Raw genomic sequence first — 26,378 nt, forward strand, 5'->3', positions numbered from 1 at the left:
GAAGTTCTGTTACGTATATTATTTTTGTGGCTATATTTCATGTATGGGGTTTGACTCCAGCGAATTAAAGTAATCCACATTCATTCATTCACAAGCCCAAAATTTACATTTTTACGCAAAATCCAATCCTTTGCGCACATACTTCATTATTTTCCGTAAGTTTGTGTTTGCTGTATCTTCACGGTCTCGCCTATATATAGGTTCCGCTACCAGTGTTTCTCAACCTTGACAATTTTAAGGCATGTGGACTTCAACTCCCAGAATTCCACAGCCAGCATTGCTGGCTGTGGAATTCTGGGAGTTGAAGTCCACATGCCTTAAAATTGTCAAGGTTGAGAAACACTGCGCTAATCAGTATCTTAATCGGGTACGCTTCTTAGCCCTTTAGCTATTTGACACGAGCACCGCGCAGTGTGGAAGAATATTGTCTCCTCCGTGACTCCGTAGTCATGAAAGCGAAGTGAACCAGGAAGCGGAAAAGGAAGTATGGCTTCTTGGAAGTTATATTTCAACTTCTAGTTCGATTTTTTTTTTAAGGCGTTTCGTCCCGGGAAACCAAGATATGAGGACGTGCTGGGAATTGTAGTTTCCTTAAGCAGTAATACCTTTTTGATATATCGAAGACGAGGCTACAGCTTGGAAGACATCACTCCCGTGATGCTTTTCGGAGGCAGCCTGCGCTCCCTGGCTACGGCGGTATCCGAGAGCCGGGGACCCAACCGAGTCGTTCCGCCGGGAAAAGGGCGGATTCGCTATTGAACATGGACCGCCACCCCGCATGATCGGAAACTTGGCCGCTTCGCTCGTTCTCGTTTCTCGTGGTCTGGCCTGCTTCTTCGAGGGTATCTGGGTCGGCTTGTTTCTTTGGGGGCGACATTTCCTTCTAGGTTGGGGGCGTCCCGCTTCCTCCCATCAGTTTAGGGTGGAGAACATCAAAGCTGCCTCTGGTTGAGCTGGATTCCGGGCGGGAGGTTGCTGCTGCACCGATCGTCCCTTGTAATTCGCATAGGCGAACGGTGTCGCCTCTCAGACGGATCTCGGCCTCCCCTAACCCCCTCCCCCCTCCCATTTAAGCTTGGGACAGGCAAAGGAAAAAAGGAAAAAATCCCGGCAAATGCAATTTTGTCTTTCTCCTCCCCCGTGTTGTTGTTTTTTTTATATAAAATTTTTATTAATTTTTATAATTGAACAACAAATACCAATATGATGCATTTACATACACAAGCAAAAAAAATAATAATCCTACTCAATACATTTTCGGAGACGCTCGGCAGCCCCCGCCTTGCCTCCACCCTCATTCACTTTCCTCTCCTTCCTCCGCCTAGACCAGGGGTAGGCAACCTCGGCTCTTTTATGACTCGTGGACTTCAACTCCCAGAATTCCTGAGTCAGCATAGCTGACTCAGGAATTCTGGGAGTTGAAGTCCACGAGTCATAAAAGAGCCGAGGTTGCCTACCCCTGGCCCTAGACCCACAACCTCTCCTCCTTCCTCCTTTCCACCTGCCTACATCCCATCTCCCTTCTTAACCACCTCCTCAAGTGCAGTTTGGGGTACCAACCGAGCATCTCCTCTTTTCAATACAATTCCATTATTTACCTATAATATATAAATACATCAATTTTTATAATTTCTATCCCCTAGTCTTTCTCTATAAAACTATCCCTTCATTCCTCCCCCATGTTATTAAAATATTGTTAAAATATAATTACAGTTGAGGATGAAGATGAAATGAAACGAGGGCCTTCCCTCCAAGATCCTAATAAGGAGAAGGTGAAGGGATTAAACGTCAGGAATAAATCCAGGACAAATTTATTTGCAGCTTTGTTTTGGCACAGAATATTAGTACTCCTTATTTAGAGTGAAATCTTCCCTAGATGTGCCTTTTTTTCGTCCAATACATCACAGACATAGACAAGTGTACATGTATGAAATCTATCATTGTTGTACTGCTGCAAAAGGTTTAGTTGTAAAGTACCTGGGAATAGTATACAAGTTAATTTTCCATGTGAGGACAATTGGCACCAGATCAGTGACTAAACCTCCAATAAAACAACCCTTATAAAATTGCGCTGCTAATTTGTTCTACACTTTATATACTTTACCATTTAGAATGACATACAATAGTAAATAGCCTAGTCATATAGCAATTACTTAACAGACGGTATTCCGAAAATGTATTTGTTAGTGATAACTGCTATGCTACAAATGCAGTGAATCTTTGAAAAATAATGAGAGATATGTGTGGCACCAATTTAATAGCTATGTTCATTTCAGTTGAGCTGTGTTTCACTGAATATTTATTTTAAAAGGAATATTAAAGTATTTTGAGAAATATAATTTTGATAGTTTTGACTTTGGTTTTTATCTTGGTATGAGAACTGACATCCTGTGGGGAGGCACTATGGGGATACCTTTGGCAATTGATATTTCATGGATGCAAATAGAAGTTCTGTAAATGTGCAGATGTGTGGAAATATTGTTCAGAATGTATTGACAAGTGATACATCAAAATGGCAATGGAGCAATGTCAGTAGAATAGGATAGGAGCAATGTTAGTAGAAGGATATTCTGTCACTTTTTCTTGGAGCTGCCTCATAGTATGCTATTTATAGGTATCAGTTAGATCAGGGGTTCCCAACAAGGGGTGCGAGACGATATTCCAGGGGGTGCGAAAATTTGGGTTTAGAAGTTTCAAAATTATAGTGTATATGCATAATTCGTTATTTTGAACTTTTGTAAGGGGTGCGAGAATATATCAGAAGTGTTCTAGGGGTGTGGGGTATAGAAATGCTTGGGAGCCGCTGAGTTAGATTGATACTTTTGTTTCAGTGGCTATGCATTATAGTTTTGAGAATATCCAGCATACAACTCCTTTTCTGAACATTTGGCTATAATAATGCTGTACTCTGGATATGTACAGGAAATGTATATTTATGTGTAGTTATTCAGTTGATTGTTTCTAAATAGATTAAAAGAAATATATCTATCTACTAATAAAACTCTTATGTCCGTAATGTTTCCTGGCCAAAATGGTGCATCCTAGAGCAAAACCTTTTGAATCTAGATATCTCAAATGGACAGAATACATCCCAAATCCAGGAACCATGACTTTAGTGGAATAAAAATTTGGCAAATTTTATAAATATTTTATGACATCATAAAGCATTTTACAATAATATAACATTTGACATAATACAAAATACTATACAACATTTCCTTTGCTGATGATGTTTGATTGTGCTATACAGTTCAACATGAACTGTTTTCGAGACAATACATCTTTGAATATATTCCTGAATTTTTAAGAACTTTTCAAGTATATTAGAAGCTCTGCCATTATTGAAGGCATTGAGGATTCTGGTAAGGAAATATTTCTGAAACGACAACCCAATTGAATTGAAAAAAATAATATTTATTTTGCAGATGAACAAGGTGAAGGTTGATGAAGAAGAATATTGGAACAGTTCCAAATGTAAGGCCTTTACTTTTGATGATGAAGATGATGAACTGCTTCAGGTATAGTTTTTATCATGAAAAAAAATGGTGAAAAGAGTGCATTTTCATGCCCTTGCCTGAATTTCTGGAGAAAGTAGGAATCTGCATACAGAATTAGAGTTTTATATCTTATTTTTGCTTTTAAGAAATTAGGGATAACTTTGCAGATTTTGTTATAAATTGGAAGCAGAACTGTTAATCACATTTGTTTGGATGTATGTAATTTATGCGATACTGGTGCAGAACTGAATTTCCTCATTCCATTAAAAAGTAGTTTTTCTTTCTTATGATTTGTGAATATATATATCATAAAACATTTCCTGTGCTGGTGTTTTATTGTGCTATACAGTTCAACATGAGCTGTTTTTGAATATATCCCTGAATTTTTAAGAACTTTTCAAGTATATTAGAAGCTCTGTCATTATTGAAGGCATTGAGGAATCTGGTAAGGAAATATCTCTGAAACGACAACTCAATTGCGATTGAAAATATAATATTTATTTTCCAGATGACAAGGTGAAAGTTGATGAAGAAAAATATTGGAACGGTTCCATATATATATGAAAAAGAATGTATGCATAGAAGTACACTTGTTTTCTCATAGTTTTAGATTTCTATTCCATGTGAAAGTATTTGTCTGTGAATATGTACAGTAAACCCATGATTTTGAGGGACTTTGGATGTAACAGACAAGTCCATTTTCCATTTTATACAAAATGGGCATTTTAGTCAGATGGATTTCTCTGCTATAAGTTTATTGAAGTGTTTGCAGATGAGAATGTAGGAATGAATGAACCTTTAAAAAGTTGTGATGCACCCAGAGTACATTCTAATCTGATGTCTCAACAGAGGGACAAAAGTTAGTGCTTCCTGGTATGTATGATGGAGGAATGGCTCAAGCTATTGAAGTGAAAAGTTGTGGAGTTTATTTTAATACACATTATATAGGAAAGAATCTGGTTTAAGTATGATATCTACTCTTTAAAAAGGAGGTGGCTGGGACAGCACTGAGCCCATGAAGTATCTTCAAATAGTTCTATTCTACTTCAGGAGATAGTGCTTCAATAAGGAGGCATCTTTAAAATCTGGGCTCCTAGGAAACTAACTTTGCTGAGACTTTCCCCTTCAGAAAAGTGAGCCTGGTGTATAGGAACTCTGGTTATAGTGCCTAAACATATTGTTTTTACTGCCAATGATGGAGGAGGATCCTGGATAAGAATTCTATAACAGGACTGCTAGTTTAGAAATTCACCAATGTATAGTACTGTTCCAGTTCTACCAGTCCTAACTCTAACTTAGGCTATGCAAGTTTCGAAAGTGATTCAGAAGAAGGGCTTCAGAATGCATTGGGCTGCAGCATCACTTTAAAGCAGCCTCATATAAGAAAAGGAAAAGAGTGGTTGTTCTATGGAAGGAGAACATTGTGGTCTTTATTCAACTTAAACATAGGAAACTGAAGAAAAAAAAATGCTCAGGTTTCCCAGGTTTAATTAGAATTTGTAATGCAGTGCACATTTCAAGAAATTTAGGAATGGCTGATATATAACCTATGGAGTTATGACAGAGCTAATATTTATTTTGTTGAGAAGAATGGTTGTAGCCAATAGGGACTGTGTATCTAAGAAAACCTGGGTTTATCTTAAGAGATGAGTTATCTTATAGTGGTACCACAATACAAATATAGCGGTCCCACTAAATCAGTGATGGCGAACCTTTTAGAGACCGAGTGCCCCAAAACTGGCCCCGCCCCTGCTCCACCCCCTGCCCCGCCCACCCCCTGCCCGCCCGCAGGGCCACTCCCCGCCTCCAGGGCCTGCCGCAGATCGCCCAGGCAGCCCAGCAGCGCCATGGCGGCCACGCCCTCTCCCCGTGCCTCGCAGCATCAACTGTGTACAATGGCACGTGAGGACAGAGTCTTGTCTATGCTGCCTGGCTGCCATATTCTTGGCTGTGCTGCTCTGCGTGGGCCACACTCAGGGGCAACTCTCCTCCAGGGGGGCTGCAAGGCTGGGGCAACAGCATGTGTGCCCACAGAGAGGGCTCCGAGTGCCGCTTCTGGCACGCGTGCCATAGGTTCATCACCACTGCACTAAATGCTCAAACTCTAGTCAGAACACAGAGTATAATAACCCCGTGTCCCTCGGTTGTACTCAGGATGGAGTAGGAGATAAATGATCTGATTCTGGGAAGCAAAAACGACTTTCAGGACATTCTGGCCTTTGATTTGACATCTAGAGAAGTTCTAATCATTTTATAGGACAAATATGTTAGAATTCAATCAGTAAAGGAAACACAGATCTCATTTAGATTCTGATTCTCCACAGTGTGTTTATGCTGTTTTATAGATCCTGCTTGTTGCCAAGTTACTGTTAGATTTTCAAGAGCAAAATGGTTTTTTGAACTAAGTGTAAAGATGAAGCTGATAAATATGACAGAGATTTGTACAGAGTTAGTATGTCTGAATTTCTCTGTAATACTAAAGTCCTTTTTAACCTTTGGTCTAATGATTAACGGCACCAGGCTAGAAACTAGGAGACTATGAGTTCTATTCTCACTGCAGGCATAAAGCCAACTGGGTGAACATGGGCGAGTTACTTTCTCTTCACTCTGGGAAGCAGGAAAGGGCAAGCCACTTCCAAAAATGTTGCCAAGAAAACTGCACGGACTTATTCCAGTAATTGTCGGAGTCAAGACTGACTTTAAAACACCAAAATAAATAAATTCAAAGTTTGTGAAACATGGATGCCAAATAAAATATAATAGAACTTAAGGAAAGATATAGTGAGTAACTCAAAATAGGCATTACATTTATTAATATTTTATCCCATGTGTATCTAGCATCTATAGATGGATTCAGATACTTGGAATAATTGAGGATATTACCTTGAACTTTTTTGGGGATCTAAGAATAGATATGTGCGCCATTTAGGAAAAATACATTTTTCTTCTGAAGAAATCAAGACTTCATCCTAACATTGTTTTTATTCCTAGTTGAAGGAATCCAAGAGAGCAGTCAATAGCCTTCCAGATATTACAGATGATGATGATGATGACCTTGAAAGGTTCAACTGGAGTGGGGAACGTGTGGGCAGTAAGTTAAATAGTACTTCATTTGATTTGGGGAAATTCCTTTAAAGCATAAGTCTATGTATCTTGGTTGATGTCAGAGCTATCAATCAGAACTACACCCTAAATGCATTTTGGAGAAGATCCATGTTTAAAGTTTGGGTAGTGGCAAAGTCTAATGGGTTCATTCCTTCATTCATTTTCTTTTGCCCAAATTTCCTTTTTTAGTAAGGAAAAATTAATGAAAAAAGTAATTGAAAGTAAACAATAGTCTCTCCAATAACTTCAAAGGAAATCCCTTATCTATCATAAACTAAAGAACTGGAATATCTGATAATGCCAGATCAACGGCTATAAATCCTTAAGAATGTTAAATTGGTATTGACAGATTTGAGTTGTAAAAAGGATCATTATAAAAATATTTATGTATTAAATAAATTTATATAGCTACACAACTTACATATAGATGATTCCAGGTGGCTTACAAAGTTTAAAAAACCCATCATATAATAAAACCCATTTAAAAAAACCCCCACCCTATCCCGCATGACGGCGACAACACAATCAAATCAGCCACTTGATCTGCTTGGTCTCCATCCGTGGTCTCCAAGCCCGCTGATAAAACCATGTTTTGAAATACTAACCTACAAAAAACCTAAACAACGAGAAAAACAAGAAAAATGAAAAAAGTCCAAATATTTAGATACCAAATATCTAAAATTATACATTTAATATGTTGAAATCACTGGCTTGTAAAAATTCTTATAAAACTATGTTATCAAGCAGAGAATAGTTAAAATATCTAAAAATGTCATTTTACTGTTGTAAAGTATCATGATATCTATACCAAACATACTGTTTCATTTCCTGTTTAGTTGAAAATTTGCCATTTTCAAAATAGATAAATTTAATAACATTTTTCTATGCTAAAGAATGATACCCTTTTTGCAGATCCCTCTCTCTCTCTCTTTCTCTTTATAGGCATTTCATGGTCAATCAAGGAGACTGCCTCCAGCAGCGGTAGCAGCAGTACCTCTGAAGGGAGGGATCTGAGTCAGCACAAAGGCTCTTCCTATGCAGCTATACCCAAGCAATCCTCTTCTTACTCACTGAGTAGCTTTTTTAAAGGTAGGATATTGATTACAGGGGCATGTGTTCAACAGAGCCATCCTCAGAAGCATCAGAATTGCATTTCTCAGCTTGCCTGATCAAAAGATTTCTTCTACTCTGGCTCTTGCCTAACTTGTGATTGGCAGAATATTGTTAGAGCAGTTGTTTGTCAATTTTGGTAGCAAGTCTGTGCAAGATAACATTTGTTATGCACTCTATATGCTTATTACTTAGTATCTTACTGTGCAAAAGTCACTGTTTTTAATGCTTTAAAAAATATTTTTATGTTATGTGAAATACAATGTTTCCTTCTCTTTATATTTCCAGCTGAATTAACAGTTTTGGCAACAGGATAAATGCAGCATAGGCAAATTTGGTTTTGAGAAAAGGAAAAAAATCTATCCAGTCTTCAGCCATTGTTCAACATTATTAAATGAGATGTACTTAGACGATGCACAATTACACATCTTAATGTATGCTGTTTGGCATTTATTTTACAGTTAGTGGCTGAATAGGCTTCTAGTTAGAGGAAATAATGACTTCATTCCTGTCTTTCATATTTGTGCTTTACTTCTAGGAAGAAATAAACATGGGAGTTTTCAATCACTTTCAGATGGTAAGAAGATTGAATTTAGTCTTAAGCTTGCTCAAAGGAATGTTGCTTCTGATACACCATTGGAGAAATTAGTTGCATCTTCATATATGCTCTCAGTTCAGGATGTAGTGTCAGATTTGGCCCTGCCATTAAGAAAAGAAAGAAAGCCAGGATATAGCAGCTAGTAGAAGTTGCAGTCCTTGTTCCATGCTGAGACTGGAGAACAGGAGTAGGGCTGTCTCTACATAGAGGAGTATGTATATCTTTCCATAGAGCAGGACTGCAGCCCACTCCTTGTAGCGTATCCAAATGAAGCAACCAAGCAATCAAGTGTCACCACAAAGCAGATTCATGTGTTTGTTTATTATATTAATTTATATAGTTTTCTATCTTGCCAGTTGCATCTCTGGGTGGTTAACAGGAGATTAAAAACCAACAGAACAAAATAGAACAAGAAAATAATAAAAGAAAATTTAATCAAATCCATGTAACAACAGTCATCCCCCCCAAATTACATTGATTGCTCACCCAATCTCCAGACCCCATGCCTGAAGTTATTTATTTATCTCATTTAATTTCTCCCATCTCATTTCAAAATGACTAAGGGCGGCTTTCAGCATAAATTCCAGGTCTTCAAAGATTTTTGAAACGCCAGTTGGGAAGAAGGACAAATTGGCATTTGAAATTTTCAGTAAGATATTTAAAGCATATACCCTAATAATTAGGCAAGAATCAAGATAGTATTTGGACTCTGGCAAATAATACCTTGAAACTCATTATTTGCTTCTTTTGGTTTTTGGAAACAGAGACTTTTGTTTGTGCATTCAGACTCTTAATTTTGTTATTCTTGCTTTAAGTGGCATTATTGTTAACTTTTGTGCTGTATCAAAGTTGGTGACTATGAACCATAGAAGGGGCAAAAAAGCATGGAAAGATGAGAACTTAATTCAGAAAGTTTAAAATGTCTGCTCTTCCTTTTTCAGCTCTTACAGACACAGGATTTAAAAATTATGCTCCAGAATTACGCAGACCAAAAGGAGATTATAAGGTTAGTATATTTATTGGAATCTGAAGGAAGGAGAGAGTTAAATAGTTTAGAGTCAGTTGACTAAACCCTATCCTAAATGTAAAAGCTCGTATCATCTCTTTTTGCCCAAGGACAACTGAGCACGCTTTTGTGCATATGCATACGCTACGCATATAATTGTGTTATAAAGCTAGGCAAGAAAACTGGAAGCTTACAATACAATAACTATAGCCTGGTTTGCTAACAGTGTTTTCCTAGGCAAATATATTTCTTTAGAAGCAAGTTCCATGTTTTAAAAGAGTTTAAAAAGAGGTTTTTTTCTTCTTAATTAATGTTTGAAGAAAAAAGAGATTAGATCATAGAATCATGGAAACCTTTAGTTGTCATCTGGCTCAAAACTATTCCTTGATGCTTGATCAGCTAAAATCAGGGGGTATACAACTTTTGTTTGAAGTCCTCCAAACTTCATGGGACAACATATTCAACCCTATTACCCTTGTAGATTGGTTCTGTGGTTCTAATCCTGTTATCCAAAATGAAGTAGAACAAGTTCATCTGCTCCTTTATTTGCTGAGAGATAATCAAAATATCTCCTTTGGCTTCACTTCTGCAGGCCAAACATGCCCTAGTTCAGGAGTAGGCAACCTTGGCTCTTTTATGACTCATGCTGGCTCAGGAATTCTGGGAGTTGAAGTCCACGAGTCATAAAAGAGCCAAGGTTGCCTACCCCTGCCCTAGTTCTCTCAGTGATTAAACTAGTGACAGATAAGAAACATAGGTTCCAAACCAAGATCTCTTATCTGCCTATATGTTGTATTCCTAGATTATTTTAAAAGTCCCCCGAGAGTTGCCTGGTAGGGTGCCTGAAATGTTATTTCTCTCTCTCCCCCCCATATATTTTAATCAGACATCATAACTGGATCTTTCAAAAGACTGAAGGGATTTGGTTTTCTTTTCACTCTTTTTACGCTTTCAGGATTACAATGCTGATTGGAGCCCTAACGATACAGTAAGACGGCTGCAGAGAGGCAAGGTAGGAAGTGGAAATGGGATGAAAGCTTTCAGAAAGCTCATCTTATGTTTCAAAAAGGTTAAAAAGTAACAGATAATTCTCGGCCTACGGACATTCATCCAGCAACCATTCAGAGTTACAATGGGGCTAAACCAGGGGTAGGCAAGCTTGGCTCTTTTATGACTCGTGGACTTCAACTCCCAGAATTCCTGAGCCAGCACAGCTGTGCTGGCTCAGGAATTCTGGGAGTTGAAGTCCACGAGTCATAAAAGAGCCAAGCTTGCCTACCCCTGGGCTAAACAAATGGTGATTATGACCGGTTCTCATTGTTCTGACTGTACCAATATCACGCAGTCATGTGATTGCAGTCTAGTGCTTGGCCATTGGCTTGCACCTAACAACCACTTGCAGAAGGCTCACAATAATGTGACAGTGATTTGCAATCTTTTCTGCCCGGCATCCCCAGAAAGTCAGTGGGGAAAATGGCAGAGAAGGCTGCACGTTGTTGGTCGTAAACCTCCTCCATTTGCGCACCTCTCCACACCTCCTTTGCTTCTTTTGCACCTTCTTGCATCCTCACATACCTCCCCAACCTTCACCATGCGTTTCTTGCACACCCTTTCCAATCCTTTCCCCCTTGACACCCGCTGGCACACCCTCTCCGAGCCTTGGCGCGCCTCCCTCACATTGCCATGGACTCTCTCCATCACTCACCATGCCTTCCCTGCACCATCAAGCACTGCCTCCTCCACCTTGCAGCAGCCATTTGCCTGCTTCTGGCCTGCTTGCAAGCTGCCTGGGATTTGCAAGTTCCCGCTTGCTTTCCCAGTGCCTGGGTTGTGGGAAGCCAGCAGAAAGTTGCCTCATCTTAACAGCTGTGGAATTCAATTAACAACAGCAACCAGGACTACAGGTATTGCTGTCTTTCAGCAGCAGAATGTTTAGTTCCATTTGCCACCATAACTCGAGGATTATCTGTGTAGAAATTAGAACGTTTTTATTCCTACTTTTGAACCTATTTTTAACTATTTATTTATTTATTTGGAAGGGTTGCTCACACTGCTTTGGCACAATCACCTGGAAAATATAACTATTGGTGGTTTCCTTTTCTGTTTATTTTGACACCTTATTGTGCAAAGGGACACATTTTGACACCTTATTGTGCAAAGGGAAATGAGTCCTCTGCATGAAGACCAATGGGAGACTATCAAGTGCTACCACTGCCATAATTCTATTTACATTTACATGACATTATAATTATACATTATGTCAGTGATGGCGAACCTTTTAGAGACCGAGTGCCCAAAACCTGGCCCCGCCTCCGCTCCACCCCCCTCCTTCCCCGCTCTGCCCCCCCATCCCCCACCCCGCCTGCCCACAGGACCACTCACCGCCTCCAGGGCTCTCCGCAGATCGCCCAGGCAGCCCGGCAGCACTATGGCAGCCACACCCTCTGCCTGCGACCTGCAGCATCAACTGCATGATGGGGTGTGAGGGCAGATTCTTGTCTACGCTGCCTGGTTGCGCTGCTCCGTGTGGGCCACGCTCGAGGGCGACTCTCCTTCAGGGGGGCTGCTGGAGAGGAGGGGGTCACGGGGGGAGGCAAGGCTGGGGCAATGGCATGTGTGCCCACAGAGAGGGCTCCGAGTGCCGCCTCTGGCACCGTGCCATAGGTTCGCCACCACTGCATTATGTTGTGCCAACCTCAGAGCAAAAAAAAATATCCATCAGTTTAGTTTTAATTCTTCAGAACTCTGCATTGATGGCTAGATGGAAGAAAGCTACATTTAGAAGACATAGAGATGATCCACAATCAATTTGCTTTAGAGCTGCCAGTCAGATATATCTGACAATTTGCATAGCTTTAATGCCTTTGAAGTATCTTAGATTTCTTAAGGAATTGTTTAAAGTGAGGTTCTCAGAATATGAGGTACTGCCCAGTTTTTCCTTTGCCATGGAGATTAGGAAATAACTGAGATTACTTGAGGAAGAATTGTCCGGGAGCTATAAAGAGAACCTCCAATTCGTCTGGATCCTCAGAGTTATGACTGGGGTTTTCTGCCTGAACACTTGGCACGTGTTAGAATGATTTCAAGATTTTCTTGAAAATGCTAGAAAGAGAATTCCTAATGCAGTGTTTACCATTTGAGACATAGTATTAAATGACAAAACTGTTTTTCTCAGTGGCTGAAGTTCCTGGGACTTGTAATTAGGCTAAAGCTGTCTCCCTGAAAACAATCACTTCCAGCAGTTGTCTCTGGAATTGCTCACACAATCAACTAAACAAGTGTAGTTCCATTGCAAATACCCTAGGGCAGGGGTAGGCAACCTTGGCTCTTTTATGACTCGTGGACTTCAACTCCCGCTGGCTCAGGAATTCTGGGAGTTGAAGTCCACAAGTCATAAAAGAGCCAAGGTTGCCTACCCCTGCCCTAGTACATTAGAAAGAGTACAGAGAAGAGCCACAAAGATGATTAGGGGACTGGAGGCTAAAACATATAATGAACGGTTGCTGGAATTGGGTATGTCTAGTTTAATGAAGAGAAGGACGAGGGGGGACATGATAGCAGTATTCCAATATCTCAGGGGCTGCCACAGAGAAGAGGGAGTCAGGCTATTCTCCAAAGCGCCTGAAGGCAGGACAAGAAGCAACGGGTGGAAACTAATCAAGGAGAGAAGCAACCTAGAACTAAGGAGAAACTTCCTGACAGTTAGAACAATTAACCAGTGGAAGAACCTGCCTCCAGAAGCGGTGAATGCTCCAACACTGGAAGTTTTTAAGAAGAAACTGGACAGCCATTTGTCCGAAATGGTATAGGGTTTCCTGCCTGAGCAGGAGGTTGGACTAGATGACCTCCAAGGTCCCTTCCAACTTTATCATCATCATCATCATCATCATCATTATTATTATTATTATGAGCACCCTGCCAAGAGCTTTTCAATATTGTTTTTCTTTATGAATCTCATTCTTCTCTAGGTGTGTTCCTTGGAAAGGTTCCATTCCTTGCAGGACAAATTCCTGCTGCTGGATGAAGCTGTTGCACTGCATGATGGGAATGTTATTACAGCCGTAAGTCCTGTTCTGATCATAGTGGAGGGGGGGGAACCCATTTAACTTCTATTTCTTTGTATGCGATTACTTTTATATTACTTTTTTCATAAATCATTTCCCTGAATTCGTGGAATTTTCTGGATGAGGCAATTGACTTTTCTGTTTTGCTGTTATTTTGGAACGCAAGGCCTGGCTTCAGCTACCCATGCCTCCAAGAAATGAAGAGTGAATTAATCTTATAACAGCCTTTAAATATTTTCTAATTTTTAAAGTGTCAAAAATCCAAATTATCATGCAAGCAGAGGTCCCCAATGTTTTTGAACTAGTGAGCACTTTTGAAATTTGGGGATGATGTTACCAACACTTTTACAAAGTAGTTGCCAGTGTGAGTGTGGCCATTTATAAAAAGGCAGAACTACAGCCACTGCTTATTTAGCAATTATTTTAGTTAGCAATTATTAGTAAATACGATGGTAATAAACAATAATGAGATTTTTTTTCCAACCTATGCCCATATTTACATATTTTACCTCCCTGACAAAAAAAAGTATTCAGTATGAAACTGATTAATGTCAGGTCAGTTTTAGGTAGCAGGGCAAGTTGGTGAGAGGGTTCTAATCTGCTAATTGATTGTACAGTATGCTGCCCAAAGTTGCTTTCTGTGAGATAGGCACCAAGTAAATTTGATGAATCAATCAGTCAACAAAATCACAGAGGCTGAGTTTGTTAATTTGTGATTAGCACTCTTTAGGGAGATCTCTACTGCGGAGAAAAGCAGCTCGGGAAGAGATTATTTAAACAATCTTTCCACCCTGCAAAGAGGCAAAAACAAAAAACGGGCACAGGATGCTATATGAGAGAACTTTATCTGAATAAGATGGCAGGACTCGGTGATTTTTGCATCAGAATAGAGCTGCTAAATGAGGAATGGATATACTGTATGTGCTCCCCACACATTTTCTAGTCTTTTATTGCCTCCTTACCCACATCATTATCTATTTTTGTTCTGTTTATTGTGGGCAAATGAGCATATTTCCATAGAAAATGTTGACTATTGTTCACTACATTTCCTATTTTCTGAGAATGCCTCCAAGGGTTACCCTAAGCCCAGGAGCATTCTTGAAAATAAAGGTTGTTTGAGATTGGCATTCTGCATGTACTAGCTTTTTGTTTAATGTTGTTAATTAAGATACTTTTAAAAAATGTTTTGAAAAATAGGAATAAAGAAGGAGTGCATCCAAGAGGGCATTGAGGCTACTTTATTCCAGAGAGGCAACTTGTTGTTAAAGATGGATCCAGAAGGACAAACCTGATCCTTTAGGGGGAGAGTGCAGTCCTAGAAGGGACTGAACTCCAGTCACATCAATGTATGAACTATCCACGGAGAGCACCGATGTTTGTCTGGACTGAACTTCAATTTTTGGCCCTTGCTGATAACATAGCCAAATCATCACTTTCATTGCCTTCTTGAATCTGATGAAAAGAGAAATAAAATTGAGTGTTGTCAGCATTCTGATGACATTTTGCTCTACATCTATAAAGATCTCGCTTAGCAGTTGTACAAATAAAGGCAAGATATCAATCAATTGTAGATGAATGGATGATTATAATGCTCTTATCTGTTTTTCTGCAGATACTCATTTTTCTGAAAAGAACCTTAAGGAAAGGTATGTAATGTCCAGGATTCCCAGTTAGATTTATAAATGTATGTGTATAAAGTATGTATAGCCTACTTCTTGTACAAGTCAAGCTGACTGATCCCCTGTGCTTTTCAAGACAATCATTTTAGGCAATGAAAATTATATTTTAAACAATATAAATTATTGGTTTTATAACATGAATTAGATGTAATTCCTTTATAGTGGGGTAAATGTTGTTGGTTATAATTAGATTTATTGAGCATAGAGGCCAGTTCCCATTCATCAGCATAAATAAGTTTTTTTCAAACGTAGCAACCTTAAGACGTGTAGACTTCAAATCCCAGAAACGCCCAGCTTGCATGCTGGCTGAAGAATTCTCGAAGTTGAAGTCCACACTTCTTAAATTTGCCAAGTTTGAAAAACACTGCCATAAATACCATCATGCTACAAATTGCATCCTATACAGAACACCTGTTTTGGTGATGAATTCAAAGTTTACTATTCTTGGCTTACTGTAAAGTGTGTGAGATTTTCTTTCTTGTTAGAACTTTTGCAGCGCATAAACTACCTTTTCCATCACATATAAAATAAGGCTATCCTCTCTCAGTTTGTCAGCTGTTGAAACAGTGCTTGATCTCTTTGGACAACAAAGCTGAACAGGGAATTAATGTAGCCCTAAACTAGCAGATGAACCACAATGTTGTTGAGCTAAAACTAATTCCTAATTCCAGTATTGAATCACTTGCTAACCCTCTTTCTTTTGATTCATTAATTGTTACATTGCATCATTGCCTTTTAATGATAAGGGTACTGCTCAGATTTTACATATTTTAGCAATATGCCACATATACAACAAAAACCAAATTTTCAAGCTGGAACTTCTAAATGAGAGACTCCCTTGTAATCCAACATTCTTTCGCCCCCATTCCATCAATTAGCTACAGGCAGTGCACTGACATGCAGTGATCTGGCATATCTAGGGGGATCCTTTCATTTCCTCTGGTTAGTTGACCATGTAGTAAGCTGATTTGTCCCAGCCTTGTGCCCTCCAGATGTATAGGACTACCCTTCCCATCCTTTCTTTCCAGGATGGCCAACAGATGTGAAATACTTAAGCAAAAGAAAGAGTGAGGGGATTACTCAGACCTGATCTTGTTAGACAAGCACTTCTTCTCTTTACAACTAGAGATCCTGTTCAGAGAGCTGGAGATGCGGCAAGTTGCTTTGCGCCATTTAATACATTTTCTCAAGGAGGCTGGAGACCAAAAACTTCTCCTAGACTTGTTGAGGTAAAAGCCCTTGTGAGCATACAACCAAAACTGATGTCTGATTAGGAAATTGAACAGGTCTGATACATGTTTTTCCTTTCTAGATTCCTGGACAGAACTGAGGAAGTTGCAGTGAGTATTGCCTAGACTCTTTTTTTAGTGGAAGGAAACAATAATATGCTGAGAAATTGAAGGCAAGCCACACAGTACTTATTCTCAGGAAAAAATGGAAATTACATTACTAATATCTCTGGAGGGAAAACATTTGAGTAGATGTGGCCAGGGCTACCCAGCCTTGATTGAATACTTAATCTATTGAGCCTGTTTTGTCTTGTTTCCACCATCTCCAGCTGACCCAATACCGTGAACATTTGACTATCTTGGATGCTGAGAAAAGAAAGGAGTTTCTGAAAAGTTGCATTGGGTAAGTGAAAGTTATGGAGAAATAAAAGGAGAATAAGCCTTAGAGGCAACGTACTTGTGGAAGTAATGAGAAGGAAGTCTTACTGTTTCCCACAAAGTAAAAACTATGGAAAGCTGTAAGGAAGAGGCTTTTCTTTGGGGAGAAGGATGAAATAAGAAAAGAATGCCATGTACAGTATATACCACTAAAACCCTTGCCATGATCTTTAACTGTGTGAAATGGTGCATCACAGGGCAACAGTTTTTGAACCAGAATACCTCAGATACTTAACTGAATGTGTCCAAAATCTGGTATCTGACTCCCAGGGGAATGAAATTTGGGGCAGTTGTGGCTGCTTCAGTCCTACTGGCTGTTGCTGATGTGGTCATGTGAACTTCATTTTCAACATTCTGTGACAGTTTCCCAGCCTGTCTTGCAATCCTTCACTCTCTCCCCCACCCAGCAGCAGCCATTAACCTGCCTGCTGAAAAAAGGGAGGAAGGGGAGAGGAGATTTCAGATGCTCCCTGCCATCTTCCCACAAGGAAATTTAATGGGGAAGCTGACAAGAGATTGGAAGTTGCTCCTGTTCCCATTGCTTTTTTGCTCCTTGGTCATTCTGTTTCTCTGTTTAGGTGAGGAAATATCTTTGAAATGAGATGGGTATGGGTTATCTAGTAGTTACAGAGTTATGCACTGCGTAGTATATAGATTGGGAGATGTTTTTCCCTACAGTTGTAATAATAAGGCAATACCAGCAAATTTAGGACCAAAAAAACCAACTGTAGGAGCAAAAATCACTTTTCATTGTTAACACATGAAAAGCTTTTAAAGAAGCACAGAGAAATTAATAAAGAATAACACTATCAATAGCTGCTGCTACATTACCTAAACATTACCAGGTTTTAATGCATTGTAATGTCTAATTATCAGTTGCTTAAGAGCCTGCTAGTATGAGCTTTTCATAGATGTCTACTGACCACTTTGGCAAGTAGAATGTATGGCATTGCCTTTGACCTGGACCCACATGGCTCTTTTTGTATTCAGTAAATAGCTTGTAAAGTTCATTAGGCCAGGGTTATTCTTTGGTAACTTGTAGGATACCCAACTGGAGATTGCCTCACTGAATCTGCTTTAGAATAAATATGTTTACGTTCTATACCAAGGAAGAATGCAAAAGTGAATTACCACCACTCTTCAATCTAGGTTGCCCTTTTCATCAGAGGATGCTGCTCATGTTCAGGATCATTATACACTCTTGGAAAGGCAGATCATCATTGAGGTAAGGTCCCGCTCTGCCAGTGGGTACATGACAGTGCCGATTATTCCAGACTTCTTGGCTTCGACCTGCTTGTTGTAACACCTGGCTTTTTATATGGACTAAAAAGAAAAGTAGACAGGGCCAAAATGCTAAATCCCCTTTTTCCTCATTTCTGGATTAGAGGGTTAAGGAGAAAAACCTATCATAAACCTTGTAGACATGGAACAAAAGAAAGATATTGCCCCAAGGCTAGAAAAGTTGCCCATGCCTCCATAATGGAGCCACCATGGTAGATGCTGGGTGATTGTGTCAGAACTCCTTAGAAAAGGCATATCTTTTCCTGGGCTTGCATGATTATTGCCATGAGATCTCAGAAAAATAAAGCTAGGTTACAGATATTACCAGTGCTTTTTTTCTTTAAAAAAAAAAAAAAAGGTGCCTGAACTCACACACGTCATACAACCCGCCTTGCCTACCCTACAAGGTTCCATCCAAAAAAGGTGCCGGAACTCCATTCTGGGCGTTTTATGAGAAAAAAAGCCCTGGATATTACTAATGTAAGGTTTATCCTATTCGTCCTTCAGTAAGTTAAGCTAACAGGTAATGACTGGAACAAATTCATGAAGACCACAATTCTGTCCAAACTTTCTTAGGAGAAAACACTTCTAAATATAGGATATACCTCTGTGTAAATATGGAAAAGATTGCAACCCGCTTGTTGGGATTTAATCCTGATTGTCTTTGAAACTTTAAAAAAATGTTTTGATGTAACACTAGATGTCTTTATCCCTATACAACTCATTTTTGTTCTGATTTTTTCTAGGCAAATGACAAACATTTAGAGTCATCTGGGCAGACAGAAATCTTTCGAAAATACCCTAGAAAAGCTTCCATTCTAAACATGCCATTGGTCACCACGCTTTTCTACTCCTGCTTCTACCATTACACAGAAACTGAGGTTAGAATTGCAGTAGCAATGGGGATCTCTGTATTTATCTGTGGAGCCTGGTGTCTTTTCAGAATAAAGGAGAAGCCATGTATCACCATATGGAAGTGGACATCTGAAATATTGTATAGTCTTCAGATAGATAATGCACTCTTCATATACTGCAATATTTGATATACTGAATGTAAAAATACTATTATCCTCTCTTTGGCTAGTTTAGATAAGGCTTCCTTATCTAATCACACAACCCATTACCCAGATCGTTATAACACAAAAGACTAATGGGCACACAGCCAGCACCTCAACTACTCAGGATGTTACGAAACAGCCAAACAATCCGCAAACAATAACTCCCACACAGCCAACCAACCCACCTACAGCAACTAAGCCAGCACTCCACACACCCCCACCAATATTTATAGAGAGACGGCAGCTCTGATCACACTTTGCTCGCACAAGCACGAAGCCGAAGACCCCAGCCTGAAGATGACGAGTGGGACCTCGTCAAAACGTCGCCAAGATACTCTCAATCTTACATGGGAAAAGACCTGAATATGCCAAGATATATAATTTGTTACCAACTTTTTCTTCTTGGTTAAAATATTTTAATAACAGTTGCAATGTCTCTCTTTTCCAGGGAACATTCAGTAGTCCAGCAAACTTGAAGAAAACCTTCAAGGTAAGGAAACTGATAGTTTGCCAAGCATACATATGTATGTTCTAAAAGAGAGCAATGATCGTAGAAATGTATGCAGAGGATATGTATTATGGAATGAAGGTATTCAAGGGATTGTGCTGCTAAAACCATGAAGTGTGACAAGGCTTAGTTATAGTAGCTTAGTTGGGCAGTGTTCATTGTACTGATCTTAAGAGACTGAATTCACAGCCATAATACTAGAGTACAAGAGCTTAAGTCTGTTCACTTGCTCCTCATCTTTACTTTAGAGTACAGGGTATCTGTGAGTTTAGGATTACATTCAATTTGGCCTGATGTTGGGAGGAATTTTCTTTTGCACCATTGTTCAGGGCTATAGATTGTATTTACAGACAGCTGCATTATCCCCTTTTCACCTGTAAAATTCTGCCAGGCATATTGAATGGCTAGTGTTGACTAATGTGTGATATGTTTTAATTTGGAGGCAGGCTGACTGCTTGCATGGCCTATTGTTTTTATTAGTTTTATTGTTATTGTGATCTTTACATGATTCATTGTTAATAGGAAAAACTTTGAAACAATGTAATACAAATAAGTATGGAAAACATCCAGATAATGTGTTGTTGGATAAGGTATAAGGAAATCCTTGCTAGAACAGACCAAGGGCCATGAAATTGAGTTTTCATTACAAGAATCTCAGCAACCAACAGATGACTAAAGATACACAATTTAATTGTCTTTATTTTCATTGTTAGTTTCCTCCAAGAGGTTTGGGCAGCAGACAAAGTATTTTCTCCTCTAGTTTTTCCTCACAACAACTTAGGACGGGTCGGCTGACAGAGAACGATTAGCCTCAAATCATCCAGTGAGCTTTTGTAACTAAGAATGGATATGAACCTAGGTCTCCTGAAACCGAATATACTAGTTTAACTACTTCACACTGGATCACAGTCTAACTCTCTCAAGCTATTTCTAGAATTTCCATTTCTTTACTTTACAGATTCCAGATAAACAGTATGTGCTAACAGCTCTGGCTGCTCGTGCCAAACTCCGAGCTTGGCATGATGTGGATGCTTTGTTTACAACAAAGGTGAGACCCTACTGACCTTCTTTGAATCATGGGTATCCTTGATTCATATTGCTTGGCATAATGATTCTTTATGCCAGTCATGTGCTTATCTGTCTGCCCTTACACAATGCTTAAGGGATTTTCTATAGTCCATTTATAGATAGAGACTTGTTCCAATTATTCTTTTTGAATTTTCTAATGTATCCTACCGGTAAGTTCCATCAGAAAAGGAGAGCAGCTTTGTCCAAGAAAGAATGCATCTTCTTTTAGGACATATGCAAAAAGTGAATGAGCTATCCAAGAATAACTATTGCTTGCTCCTAAATAATGTTTAGCAGTGCATCTCATCCCCAGGTTGCTATTTTTTTTTTTCCCATTTGTGATTTCAGAATTGGTTAGGCTACACCAAAAAAAGAGCTCCTATTGGTTTCCATCGAGTGGTGGAGATAATGCAACGGAACAACGCCCCAGTGCAGGTAAGTGAGCAAGCTATCTGTTTTTGGTGTTATCCACTGATCAGTAGGCTGTTGCCTGCCTCTTGAAAAGTCTTTGTTCATTTCCCAAATAATTTTATACATTACACATGAAAACTAGAAGAGGTATTTCTCTAGTTTTGTATGTATTGTTTGTTTTAATACATCTTTGATTATAGAGTTGACCATCTGCCTTTTGGGAAATAGTTGGTGAAGAAATATAATTTGGGGTAAAATAGAAGTTATTTCATGGTGAAGCTGATGTAGAATTAAATTAGGGGAGATGAGCAAGGGATCATGAATAGTCTGCTGATATTTTCTTGTCTTTTTCCTACAGGTCCTGCAGGAATATGTGCGTTTAATAGAAAATGTTGAGATAAAGTTGAACCTGGCTATGAAATACAAGTGCCATGATGTTGTTATTGATGTATGTATTCACTGCTGAAATTCATTTCCAAGAGATTGTGGGAAATGGTAGAATAGACAAGAGAAGCCAAGGGTTTATTCTTTAGTCAAAAGTTCCTAAATTATTCCTAAAATACCCGAAGGAACTATCATTAGCAGTTTGCTGTAGCTTGCATTTCAGAGCTGCTGCCTCCCTCAATCCCCCGATGTTATTAAAATTGCTTCTGATATGTTTAAAGAAATCCCAGAACAGCTGTCTGCTCCTTTCAGTATAGCTTTTATGTATCACTATCAGCATATTACATTTGACCCTTCTGAACAAGATGTGGCTTCTATTACAGTTTGAGCTCACTTACAATGAAGCAATCAATTGACTCTTAAGTCACAGGAACCGGTCTACGCAAGCAGCAGGCAAGTGCGCTTATGTGCGCAACTCCATTTGTGCAAGCAGCGTGCTTGCGCAGATGGAGCTGTGTACACAGAACCATCTCCTCTCACACTGCCCCCTCCGTTACTGAATATACGCAAGAATTCCGGGCCATTGCCAGCAAACTGAACTGGCCGAAAGACATCCTCCTTAGCCATTTCAAAGATGCCTGCCCCTGGTCCGCAAAGCCAGAAAGGTTGGGGACTGCTACTCTAAGTGATATACAAAATAGCCTTCCCTATCTCATGAGTTCATCTCTTTCAGTTTTCTTCTCAGTTTTTTAATGCTGTGTTGCTCAGTTTCCATAAATTAAACATTAAATTTTCCACAGATTGCCTGTATATTGATTCAGTAAAATGTAATAAAGGTATAAAACCAGCAGATTCCATAGTGCATTATTTAGGCAGTGCTATGCATACTAGAGTGTTTCTTCTAAGTATAAAGCATAAGAAAAATTCATGTTGGTAGCTAGTCACACAAGAAGGTTCTTTGGAATTCCTTCTAGGTCAAGGAAAGGAAATCTCTGGAAGATAAGGAAAATATTTTGCTATCTTGTTTTAGTCTTCCTGCCATTGACAGATGCTTGCCCTTTTCTTTAGCCATAATCACAGCCATGAAAACCTGCCAATTTGATAGAAGTCAGTGAATTTACGACCTAGCACATCTAAGAGACATCATCAGTTGTCTAAATGTTGCCCATTTCCATTATCATTTTAGCCTAAAAGTAGAAATAAAATATTGGCTTGAAAAGTATTAGCTAAAGCTAGCCTTCTACTGTTAACCTTACACTCCAGTTATCACACATTAACTTAAACGAATAGAAAAGTGAATGTTATGTGTAAACTGAATGAACTAGGTAATAGGATGTGCTGACTGCTTCTGCACCCAAAAAAAGTTAAGGAAAGTCCCAAATGTCTATGGAGATTCTCAGTCATCCAGGTCATGATTGTCCCAAGGGTGCTTTTTCAAAAAGCATCTGGACTTTGTTTTTCCTTGAAGACATTTCGCTTCTCATCCAGGAAGCTTCTTCAATTCTGAACTGAGTCAGAACTGAAGAAGCTTCTTGGGTGGGAAGCGAAATGTCTTCAAGGAAAAACGAAGTCCAGTTGCCTTTTGAAAAAGCACCTTTGGAAAGTTTCAAGTCTTTGTTGGGGCAGCTGTTAAGTCCATATCAGCCTATGGATGAAGCAGCAGGATTTTTAGAAAGCCACTGAGAAGGAATGGGGTGATAACTGTCTAGGATTACTGTGATTTTGAGTTTATTGATAAAAAAAATAGTTGTTTTGTTTAACTGGCTTCTCTTTTGGATATTTGCCAGACATACAAAGATTTGAAGGACCGCCAGCAACTGATGGCATACAGATGTAAAGTTGAACGGGGTTGTCCAGCAGAGGAGAAGATTGATACTATCCTCAGTAACCCAGTAAGAAAGAACACATTAGGTTACATGTACTTGTTAAAGGAAGCACAGAGGAAAAAAAGAATAAAAACCCTCCCACTTCTAGAGAGCAAGATGTCAAGAATGTTTGTGCTTCAATGGGTCTGCTGTCTAAGCAAAAGCACACGAGCCTCTCTGCTCCAAAGGCAGTTGTTGTGCTGGTTGTTGAAAACCCAAACAGCTCTGCTTTCAGCCAATCAAGCTGAAGTGCCTGCAAACATGGAGGGGAGTGGGAAGGACTTGTTCAAGTTCAGATGGATTGGCCTGTTGGAACCATGTGAGAATTTCATATTTCTCATGATAGTTTACATGGGTAGACCAGTGGCAAAACAAGGATCATCCCAAAATTCTTGCAATTGAACTTTTGTTGTTCATATGCTGAGTAGCTTCTGACTCTTCATGACCCAGTATATAACTGTCAGTCAGTAATTGCTCCTACTTGTAATGTCATGTCTTCTGCCAGCCTCTTTTTCTCCTGCCTTCAAAGGCATTGAGGGTTTGTTCTTGCATTATATGTCCAAAATGTGTAAGTTTCTTTATGCTTCTTGGGATATCATGTTGAATGATTTATTTGTTTATTCAATTTCTATAGCTGCCCAACTCAGTGAATGGCCCTTAGCCAATATACAATTCAGAACATATTTTATAATTAAAAATTTAAACAACATTCTAAAACAATAAAAACAGTAAAACCAGTAAAAAACAAAAATATTTTTTCTCCAAGTCCAAATTTTCAAATATATTCTACAGCATCACAGTTTACTTCACTCAGCCTTTGCCTGTCTACCTTTTGCAGCCATATGATACATTTTGAAAAACCTTGGCCTTGACAATAAGTTCTTGAATTTAGCTATTAATGTAGAAGAAAGCTTTTCTAATTCCAAATTAATATGCTTAGGGCTTTAGCTTTACGTCCATTCATGCTGAGTTAAAGGATCTCCTTTTAATCTTTCAACTGTTATGGTACTATTAAAGTGGTTCAGGTAACTTTTCTTTACAAATAAAACTATATCTAGTTGTACTTGAAACTAATGTATAAAGCATTACAGTACTTATCTATTCTGTTTAAACATAAAAATAAAAGTCTATTAGAGTTGGGTAGCTAAAACATTGAAATGAATAAATTAATAGTGATTTATGATTTTGTAGGTATAATTAGATAAAGTTGCAATCGTACTGTCTTTTTACATAGTTCTTAAAAAAAATGTGCAAGATTTCTGACTGGCTGTCATTTTTTAGAAGAATGATTGCTTGCCAAATGGGCCCTATGATCTGATTTATGTATCTCACTAAACCATAATCAATTAAGTTTACCTAACATGCTAAGCTGAAAGCACAGAAAACACACTATCTGCTATCAGTTGTGTGTGATCCAGATACTGAGTGGCACTCTGTAATGCAATGCTAAACATGCTTTCGATTTGAAAGATTTATTTTGCATTTTACTAGACTCCACCAATCTGGCACAAAAGACATGCAGCAAGATTAAACACTTTTGATCACAGAATTTGTTCTAAGTACAAAATTAAGTAATTTCAGTCAATTTATACAAAAATCCATTACTGAATAGTGCCACACATACCTCAATTGGCAATATAATGTAAATTTTGTATCTTGCTCAGCCACTGTTCCTCCAGTTGATAAATACTAGGAAATGAGAACATCTTGTTACTCTATCTTTGGACCCCTTTGTTTTATTACATATTTAATTTGCCACTGTTAGTATCATTAGGTGTGATGATCAAGATTAACTACTACAATTTTATATCCATATCTTGATATCTACTCTTTCTTATTATTGGTGCCAGTTGAGATCACAGATAATTTTGAAGCCTTATAGATTATCAAAAGTGATTGGGAACATCAATTTCTAGCCTTTTCAGAAATCTTACCTATTATCTTTTGTCTTATTTTTTTTTCTCCTATTCATTTTACCACAAGTCGGAAGCGTCATCCACCTGCTTTTGGATTTTAGTATGTAGAAAAAATAACTTCCAAAGATCTATCAGCAGCTTAAATGCTTATGTTCAGGAAATGGATCTAATTAAACAATTTTTGAACCATGTTTTATGGAAATGATTGTTCATTCCACTTTACTTTATCCAGCTTGTGAGAGTGAAACAAAGCTGGTAGCTTTTCTCCTTTTTAAATATGTTTTGGGCTTTAAATCAATATTGCTGTGTTGGTTTAGGCCATGTCAGTGGATCATTTAGTTTCAGTAACACTGTTCTTGTTTCAACGATAAATAACACCTTATTTTATCTATTTTCTCACGTTGTTTATAAATGCCTCTGCTTCTATTGGTTTCAGTGACTAGAGATTTACTAATTATTTTCTCAGCCTGGAGATGTGATTATATTTTATATCAACCACATCCAATTCTGCTTTTCTTTCAGCAGATCCGGTGGAAGAACTGAGAGACACTCCATTCTTTTGGAAGCACTTCATGTTGACTCGATGAGGTCAAAGAGAAAGATTGCCAAGCCAGTTCTGCACTGATTTCAATCCACTTTGTCAGTTTGCCTGTTGCTTCAAGATGCTGCCTCTGTGAAGCCTTCACTGAAAGGAACCTCTTAGGCACAGAGTTGGCCAAAAGAGACATTTAGCCGATGAAGCACAAATCTGATGAGTTGAACTCCACAATGTAAACATAAGAGGAATATAATATTATATAGACAAGAGAAGCATATTTGAGTCAAGAACTTAATGCTTCCACTTCCTGTTTACTGTCTAGTCATCTGAAATGATCAGGACAGCTTTCCATAGGAAAAAAAATCTGTATAATAAATATGCTTTTCCCTCATTTGATTCTAAGGGGTGAGACTGTTGTTCTTAGTGATATGAAACCTCTGTCCTGCACATTATTCTAGCATCCATTACCAATTAACTAGGATAATTATTTGGAAAGTGCTGCATAAGATTCTTAACAGTAAACCTACATACATTCCCCTCATCAAATGTTGGCGTGTTTAACTGCATGGCCTTTCAGTCAATGAGAATGTGAGTTCAGTTCTACATGGAATCTACCAATTTTG

General features: G+C 38.8%; 1 protein-coding gene across 2 annotated transcripts; it reads left to right on the plus strand.

Moving 5' to 3' along the window:
• The first annotated feature begins 529 nt into the window (after positions 1-529).
• On the plus strand, positions 530-26,151 carry VIPAS39 (VPS33B interacting protein, apical-basolateral polarity regulator, spe-39 homolog). 2 transcript variants are annotated; one of them, XM_015812616.1, is made up of 20 exons: positions 530-842; positions 3,426-3,518; positions 6,489-6,588; positions 7,545-7,691; positions 8,251-8,289; positions 9,252-9,316; positions 10,272-10,328; positions 13,285-13,377; positions 14,993-15,026; positions 16,186-16,288; positions 16,372-16,399; positions 16,618-16,691; positions 17,876-17,951; positions 18,754-18,888; positions 19,514-19,555; positions 20,532-20,621; positions 20,990-21,076; positions 21,411-21,500; positions 23,224-23,328; positions 25,740-26,151. In XM_015812616.1, exons 2-20 carry the CDS (start codon positions 3,426-3,428, stop codon positions 25,758-25,760), a joined length of 1,479 nt encoding a protein of 492 aa, XP_015668102.1. In that variant the 5' UTR covers positions 530-842; the 3' UTR covers positions 25,761-26,151. The 2 variants fall into 2 exon arrangements, with proteins under 2 accessions (XP_015668102.1, XP_015668103.1); XM_015812617.1 differs by having other exon boundaries at positions 25,743-26,151.
• Positions 26,152-26,378: the final 227 nt, after the last annotated feature.

This window comes from Protobothrops mucrosquamatus, unplaced genomic scaffold (genome assembly GCF_001527695.2).
Source record: "Protobothrops mucrosquamatus isolate PMUCROS unplaced genomic scaffold, P.Mucros_1.0 scaffold101, whole genome shotgun sequence".
Taxonomy (NCBI): Eukaryota; Metazoa; Chordata; class Lepidosauria; order Squamata; family Viperidae; genus Protobothrops; species Protobothrops mucrosquamatus.